At 40.7% G+C, this 8,975-nt stretch overlaps 1 protein-coding gene across 20 annotated transcripts in view; it reads left to right on the top strand.

Annotated features, from left to right (window-relative positions):
• The first annotated feature begins 1,430 nt into the window (after positions 1-1,430).
• The window catches only part of LOC112565537 (phosphatidylinositol-binding clathrin assembly protein LAP-like), a 45,918-nt gene continuing 38,373 nt past the window's right edge, over positions 1,431-8,975 (top strand). For 4 of the 20 annotated variants that reach the window (XM_025241007.1, XM_025241013.1, XM_025241009.1 and 1 more), the window contains exon 1: positions 1,432-1,961. In XM_025241007.1, the coding sequence (XP_025096792.1) occupies positions 1,832-1,961 (130 nt within the window). In that variant the 5' untranslated portion in view covers positions 1,432-1,831. Of the gene's footprint in view, positions 1,962-8,975 lie in introns of all 20 variants that reach the window. The other 16 variants (XM_025241008.1, XM_025241006.1, XM_025241014.1 and 13 more) reach the window with 12 other exon arrangements.

Here is an 8,975-nt window from a genome sequence, read left to right as displayed (position 1 = left end):
ACTGGCCTCCATCTACCATTTGCGATTATCGTTGTGAACTTGTGATTATTGATTTGGTACTCTTAAAAAAAGAAAGAAACAAAACAAAAACACTCTAGTAATCTATATTTTGTGATATTCTATTCTGAGGAAGCTTATTTTAATTACATCTAAGGTGACCAGACGTCCCGCATTAGTCCCGCTTTTGACCTCGTGTCCCGCCTACTTATCGTGCGGGACGCCCAATGCCCCGCTTTCTGGCTTTTTGGCAAGTCCATCAAATGTCCCGGTTGTCTTTCAAAATCTGAATACCGTACGCTGATTCGCATCCGGCAAAGTCAGAGGAAAGGCCCCCTACAGCGCCCCCCTCTTTTTTCGGCGTTCTTTGACGGTGACGACACCATCATCGGCACGTGTCCCGCTTTCGCCCCCGAAACGTCTGGTCACCAGCTTAGACTTAGAGAAAACAATGGATACAAGAAAAAAAAATGAGAAGCTGATAGTTTAGTGAAAAAGAGCTGGATTGATTGTGAGCAGAAATTAATGGGAAATATATATACAAACCAACACGCACAAATGAATCATGAATAAATGGTCAGATTGATTTACTTTTCATTAGCTCAGCCGCGCGTGCCTTCTGCCAGTTCAAGGTCAGGCCACTCAGCAAAAGGCAACTATATCTTATGGTGACCCCCGCCTCCCTCTACCTCCCATACACTCACACATGCGCGCACTTTCTCTTCAATGGTAGTTAATTTTAATATGTCAAAAAGATAAATCGACAGATAAACAAAATTCGAAGCATGTCGCGTACATAAACTTTACTGAAGTACTCATGCACGTACTTAATTCATGATTATGAGCCGAATTCAAAAGATCAAAGACGACCAGAATGTTTATTTCGGCATGCTTTAAAATGCGCCCGATTTCTTATGCAGTATTTTGTATGATCACGGTTAATCACAATTAGATCACAATTTTCCAGACTAGGTGAACAGGAGTGCGATCACCTCGATCGATCTGTGGTGTGATCGATCAACACGTAAATGACCACACGAACACGTATATATATATATGGTACATTGTGTCCAGCTTGTAAGACTTGTCTGACAATACTGTTTGCGTGATTTCAGATTAAGGACTATTTGAATTCTGCTATTATTTTATGAAACAAATAAACAAGTTGTATGGGGCGCTTTATCGCGGACTTGTCCGCGGTTAGTACAAACGATTCCAAATATATGCAAGAATCAAGGTGAAGGTTATTACTTTGACCTTTTTACATAGCAAAACAAGTACGGCGCGGTACCGGCTAATTGGGCATGATAGAGACATAATAATTATAGTGGACAGATAAAAATCTTCTTGGAAAATAAGCTAACAATAGGATTTCAAGTTCTTATGTTTTACATATATTTTCAGAATGAATAACTGATTCTTGGTTAAAAATGCAATGTGAGGAAAGTATCCAAGAGCAGACGATGCATAATCACTGACATGCGAAGAGAAAAATCGTTTAAAACAGATAAGTGAATAGTGTACTCAGAATATTATAATAATACAGTTATCAACTATTGTTATACATTATTTACCTGCTACTATAAGTGCCTATTGTCGAAATAATTATTGTTTTATGTGTGTAAATGTGATCAATGAAATGAAGAAACGGACTGATCCCATATCACGTGACTCTAAATATCCCACTTTCAGATCCGCCATCTTGGCCCGTCGGACAGATAACCACCCCCTTTCCTGTCTTCGCATCTAGGTGTCTTTAGTACGAGTGCGTTTGGGTCGTCTCGAGGACCCGTGGAACATCTCTCTGCAACTGAGTTTCGCAGATTGACTCAAAATGTCCGGCCAGAGTATAATGGACCGTGTGGCTGCAGCCAAACACAGCATTGCCGGCCAGGGCTTGGCTAAATCCGTCTGCAAAGCTACGACCGAGGAGATCATTGGCCCCAAGAAGAAGCATCTGGACTGTAAGTACTGTTGCAGCCCATATACGCCCACCTAGAGAACCGAGGCATTTTGCGAAAATAAGCGAACGTTAATTTTTTTTCCAGCGTGAACATTATTTTGAAATAATCGTTTGATTATTGTGTTTTCAGCAGTTCTTTAAGCAAACAGAAATTACCTGTAGTTGATTTGTTTCAGATTATGAGGCGTTATCTTAGTTATAGGCAGAGTGGCAGAAATCCAGGAATGGTAAAATTTGTACAGGAAAGAAATGTTTGTAATCTTTTCCGTTGCGTTTCTTAAGCAGTGTTCTTTAATGCAAAGGGGGACAAAAATGAGCAACTGTTCAGCCCATTTATATATATACCTACTCAAATACCCCTACTAAAATATTAAGCTCCAAACTAAAAATGGTGGATATTTCTATTCTGAGTAACAGTGTATAGCTGATTCTACAATTCTGTTTTTGATTCAGTTTCAGTTATTTATTTTTGAAGACCAGAATACTATTAGATATTTGCATATTATGTCCCCACCAGTTTTTGATTGACACCATTAACAATAATTATAAGATTCCATAACTACTTAACAAATTGTGTCCTAAATTTAGATTGTGCAGTTACTTAGGGCTGAAAGTTATTTTCTAAGTCAACAATGAACCCAATTAGTACAAGGATAGTGTGCTTATTGTGTAATAGAAGTGCTCATATGCTTTAGGTCCATAGCTTTCTTTTCAGGATGCTTACTGGAATTTTTGCAATGGATCAGAGGAATTGAAAACGTGTGGCCTCAAAGATATCCATTTTATGTAGCCTTTCTTATGTCAGTATGAATGGGTCATAGCTTTAAATTGTAGGCACCCAGTCTATCGGTGACCATCCAAAGCTTTTTTGCTGAGAAAATATTAATAACTAGAAGCTTGACACATAGCTGTATAAAACATTGAGGTTTTTCAGAACAGCAAGTCAACTTGTGAGCAATTTCCAGGACAACATCAGTTGTTTACTGACCCACATTTGCAACATAAGCTTGACTCAAACATTGTTAAATCAATACTACTAATACAAAGAAATATAAGGCCCTGATATGCCTTTACTTTGAAAAAAAAGAAAAGTACTCATACCAGACAAAGCACAAGGTTGGCATGATTACAAGTTACTTATTTAATCACAAGCCACTGTATTTTTCTACTACGTGTAATCTAGGATGTGTTTACATAAATTCAGACATTGTGGATTAACACAGATTGTGATCAGAATTTTTTTCAGGTACTGTTCTCTTACACCCTTTTTAATCTAAGTCTACTAAAACGTATAGTAAACAGTCTGGAATTTTAGTCCCTTTTTTTAAAAAAATCTGAGGCTTCTATTTGAAATTTATTTGCTTTAGTCAAGTTTTTACATTATTGTAAGCAAAAAGGGCATAAGAGGAGACTTTAATGCTTGAAGCCAAAAATCTATATAAGCATCTGTCTAAAGATCACCCTGTCATACAACAGTTTTATCTTTCCTGTCTTCTACATTGGTCTTTCACCTGACTCTTGTTTCCCATCATGCCTTTCTTTTGATGTCATTTTTTTCTCTGTAGCCTCCTTTAGGCTCCCTGCGTTTGCCATGCAGGGTGACCTGTGTCGGGGGAGGATGGGATCCTGGAGGTTGAGGTCCCTGATGGGTTGCGGCCCACCATACCAACGCTCATCTTTTGCCCTGACTTCTCCTAGACGGGAGGTTGATGTGGCCCACGCCAACCAAGCGGCTGATTGTATATTGCCCTAGCTTTGCTAGAAGGCTGTGGCTTGGGTCAGTCTGGTCTTCATACTGGGAAGGCCAGAGTATATTTTTTGTGTATGCCTGGTGCGACCCTGCTGGAAATGGCCTAAGTGGTACCACTCGGCGCATCCTCTTGTTGGACTCCATGGTGGGTGGGGAGCATAAGGAATGAACCGAATTCCTTTATATCATGGCACAAAAAAACCCCCCAAAAAATACCAAACCTATGAAAATGCGTCAGAAAAGAAGAATCTTTGGACAGTGAGAATGAAGCGAGAGATTGCGCGAGAGAATGTTGAAGGGGCCTCACCCCGTTTTCTTGTGGTGGAGGACATAGAGCCGGCCCGGCCACTTTCGTCCCTCTTCCCTTTCACAATAGCAAAAGGGTTTAAAAACATCTCTACACACTTTTCAGCTGTTAGACGCCTGCGCTTTGGACAATTGCTTGCCCAGCGCACAAATCAGCAAGCATCGGGGGCCCTGTGCCGATGGGACGGGAAACAATTTTTTAATTGGCTCATAAAGGTAATACCTCATGGATCCCTCAACTCTTCAAGGGGGGGGTCATTCGTTGCCCTGACCTTGCTGGGATGTAAGAAGTTGACGTCAAATCAGAACTGGTACCCCAGTTGGTCACAGCGGTGCAGAGGGTCATCCTAAAGAAGAACAGAAAATCTACTCTTACAAATACTCTTTTCTCAACTTTCTGTTTACCCAAAATACCTGACTTCACTGAAGTTTAATATTTAAGAGTCAAAGTTTCTCTATTTATACCTTCACCACTTCGCTGCTTCAACTGTCAGCATTATGGTAATGGGGCTAGCTTCTGCAACTCCAAAGCCCTCTGTTTTCACTGCTGTGGTACAGGCCATGCTTCAGCTGATTGTTCTTCAAGCGCCAAATGTGTAAACTGTGATGTATCTCATGCTGCTTCTTTTAGAGACTGCCCGAAGTGGAAAGAAGAGGCAGCCATTCAGCATGTATGTGCGGAATCTGGTGTCTCTTATGCCAACGCTCGCTGTCCTATAGTGGGTGGTTCCTCAGGAGCATCTTCTACTGTAAGCTCCATTTCCTACTCATCAACTGTTGCAAAAGGACCCTCAACCTCTGTGTCTATCCAGATGGACATCACTTGGGTCTCTTCTGAGGGCCCTGTCCCAGTCCTTCAGGCTATTCCTCCTCCTCCTACAAGCTGTGGTGGCACCCAGTCATCACAAAAATCTCAAACCATGCAAGCATCTCAAGCCATAGAAACATTACAGTCTAAGCATACCCTTTCACCAGTCAGAAACACTGCATGCCAGCAAACACGCAACATAAAATCACCAAGGAACAAGAATACCACACAGACAAGATCACAAAAACAAAACCAAAATTGCCAGAGAAACCCACTACTCAGCAAAAAACATCTGGGACTACCACAGCAGCACCATAAATCCCTGTTTCCAACCACTTTGCTTCTCTTGGCAAGCAGATCAATGTGGATGAGCAGCATTTAGTGTTGCCTTCTCCATCCTGCCATCCCCTGCCTTCTTTTTCTCCTCCCTCTGCTTCTGTGAGGCGCTCTGCATCTTTTCCTCACAGATAAACAATGTCTACAATCCTTCAACAAAACTGTCGAGGGATCTGAGCCAGCTTTGAAGAACTCCTGTACAAAGTTTATATGCAGAAGCTGGTGAGCCTCCACTTTCTCTGTCCTCTTAAACTCATGCTATCCTATGTCTCACCCAGGAAACCCTGTGTACCATTCTGTGTGCTGCCCTGTATGCCATTCGTATTTATGATGAATGAGGTGGGGATGGCCTATTTCGCCCACGTGACCCCTCTGAACTACATCTAACTTGCTCTGACCCTATCAAACTTTGACTAAAGTAACCACATTCTTCTGCGCTATACTCGGGATACCTGTCCCTATCTACCCTTCCTCTTTCTCACAGTCGGCCACATCAATCTCAGAGCGGTACGGTGGCACAATGGTTAGCGCCTGTCACCAATACAGAGAAGGTTGGCTGCCCTGAGTTCATTTCTCGTCTCGGGCAAGCTGTTCTTTCTCTGCACGTGGCATCTGTTTACAGGGCTGGCTGCCTTGCCGTAATATAGCCTCAGTTGCTGGCACGGTGTAAAACACCAATCCTCCCCCCCCCCCCCCCCACATCAACCTCCGAGTGTCGCGACACCCTTCTAGCTCCCTCATTCAGCACCAGTGTCCAGTTGATGGCAACGAAATGAACCCGTTTTCCAGGCTAAGTATACCAGTCTTCTAATTAACGGACATACCCCTGAAGAGATGACTGTGGCTTCCCCTGATGTAAGTGGCCGCGATTCCCAGGCTTAGTTAATGCTAGAGGGGATAAATAATTTTACCCCTTTGTCCAGCTCGAAAGTCCCAAGTGGTGGTCCTGTCACTGCGGCAGCAGTTCTGTCCTGCCAACCGCAGTGGGCTGCTTCAATTGGCGGATGGCTGTTCCATTTTCACTGTGGAACTTCGCACCATCTTGCTTGCCTTTCAGCATGTTCACTGGAGCACAACTTTTTGATTATTTCAGACTCTCTTTCTGCCCTCCAAGGTCTTCTTTCCAATGATTTTGACCACCCTCTCGTGGTCTAGTTTCATACAATTCATGCAGCACTCATTTATTATAACAAGGACATAGTTTCTTTTTGGGCTCCTGGCCATGCTGGTATCTCAGGCAATGTTTGAGCAGACTAGGCTGCCATGGCTGCATGTCAGTCTCCTGGCAAATTACACTCACTAGTGTCATCAGACTGTAAACCTATGTTCAGCCCCAATGGTAACACATCTCACTCTGGGCAAAAATAAATTACGTGCCACTCTTACCTGTCTTTCTGACTGCCAGCCTTTGTGCCATTCTGTGAGGCAGGAGGAGGTGGTCCTTGTTAGATTAAAGCTAGGACACAACTATGCCATGCAAGGACATCTCTTACGAGGTGAGCTACCGCCAGTTTGTCCATGGTGTAAAAAGAAGTTTTAGTGTTGTACATTTTATGATTGATTGTCCTGAGCTCCAGAGTATCCTCCAGCAGTTCTTTTTTACAAAAAATTCTTTTTTTTTTTTTTTGTTCAGGTCCATCCCATTGGCAGCAGTTTTTACATTTTTAAGAGGACAGGACTTTACCATCAGATTTAAGAAATTTTCTATCTTGATAATTGTTTTCTTTTGGTTTTTTGGTGGCCTTTGTGGGCTTCACCACTCCTTTTTACACTTTACCCTCTCTTTTACGTATTGTTTACTACGTGTTTTGACTTTTTAAAGAATGTTATGGTTATATCACTTGGGAGGTTTTGTCCCTAAACTTTTAAAGTTAAGATAACTTTTTGTTGCCATGATATAGCCCTAGTTGCTGGCACGGCGTTTAACGCAAGCAAATGCTACTCATAAGTTTTTATGCCATTGTTATTGTGTCTTAGTTATCTATGAGAGCACAAATCCAGTGAAGATTAACTATTTGTACTTGTTGTTTTAACTGGTCCTGTGCAGCCATGGATCCTCATTTGACAGTTAATTTCATTATTAAAGCAACTAACTCGTCCTTAACAGTGTCTTCTTGTAATAGCCGCACTCAGCATATTAGTGTCTTGTGTGTTTCCTTAAAACAAGCATGGGAAGGCATGGCTATTTTAGGCACAGTCTGGGTACTTGGTGTCAAGGGTTCAAGACCTCATTTCCCAGTTGTTAAGTAAAGTAAGCTCTCTCTTGTGGCAAAACCTTATTAACAAAAAAAAAGGCATTTGCTGCAGCTTCGACAATGTCATAATTTTCCATTTAAATTGTCCACATGCATGCTCCCACCTTCCATCCCCCAAACTGCCCCCTACCACTTCCACCACCAAAAGAAAGTCACAGTGAATAAACAAATTGAAGCCTGCTATATGCTTCATTAACCAGCCAGAACTCTGTAAAATCTGTTCCTATGCGATCTCTCTCTCCACTCTGTATATATAATGTAAGAAAGCATGGGAAAGATTTGAACTTCGGAATTTTATTGGATGCATTTCCAGTTGTTTGGAATGTGGTTTCCACAAACATGAACATGCATATATGCAGGGCTCTGTAAACACACACACAGAGTCTGTTCACAATAACAATGGCTATAGCTGATGCAACAAAAACTGTGAAAAGGAAAAGTTTGGTCTGCAAACAAGCAATGGCAAGTGCAAACCCAGTTTAGTGTTCATGCAAGAAACATGTATTAAATATTTCTTTCATGCAAGTTAACTCCCTTCTTGTCTTCTGCCTTAGAATAAGCAGTCATGCACAGTTTTGTGTATATTGTTATATGAAGGCATTATTATTTTAATTCTTTATTTTCTCACTCGTGTCATTGCAGAATCAATTTAATATATTTGCAAAGGAGAAAAATTCTATTTAGAAATATTGAAGTACAAGGCTTCAGTCATGCTATAACATAGTGTAACCAGTTAAATACTTTTGAGAATTAATTAGAATGAATTTGAGCATATATATATAATGATTTGATTTACTTTGAGGTATACATGTTACAATTGGGTGCAACTGAGAAAAAAAAGGTATTTGGGGTTATTTCTTGCCAGAAAGGGGTAAATGAAGGAGTGGCAAGCACTACTACAATTATTGGATGTTTATTGGCATGCAGTAGAAGAGACTATCCATTGCTCAGTCTGCAACATTGCAGTGAAGAGTCCTGGTAACCAGTGTTGAGACCCTTTAAGGCCATTATTATAAAATACTACACTCCTGAAAAAGCTCTGTATGTCACAGATGAAAAATGTAGTGAAAATGTAGAGAAAAAAAGAACAAGAACAAGGCTGATATAACAGTTTTGGGGAGAATTAAAATGAGATTATTTGAAAGTGTAACTGTAAGCACAGTGTTGGCATGGCAAACAGACCTGACACATTCTTTAGTGGTGAATTTTTACTAGTCTTGGAATATTATTGTTTCATGAAACCAGATTTGAAAAACCCATATATGAACAAATCTGCGATGGACTAGTTTGATTATCATTAAGAATTTTGTGCAATTTTCAAGTCCCATTTTTTTAAAAGTGGTATCTTGTTACAGCAGAGATGTAATAGCAATGCTAGTCAGGGCTCTTATATGAACATTGTGTTCTTCAGTGTGTGATGGTTACAAATATATGTCTGATTCTTATATATTCTTATTCTGATATGTTTTTCAGTGAATGATACTGTATAAATGATGATTTTCAGTGTATGATGCTATATAAATGATGATGTTATTGTTACAAAATGCCATATGATAATGG

The sequence above is a fragment of the Pomacea canaliculata genome, linkage group LG6, assembly GCF_003073045.1.
Source record: "Pomacea canaliculata isolate SZHN2017 linkage group LG6, ASM307304v1, whole genome shotgun sequence".
In the NCBI taxonomy this organism is placed as follows: domain Eukaryota; kingdom Metazoa; phylum Mollusca; class Gastropoda; order Architaenioglossa; family Ampullariidae; genus Pomacea; species Pomacea canaliculata.
This window is presented reverse-complemented; position numbering and strand designations above follow the sequence as displayed.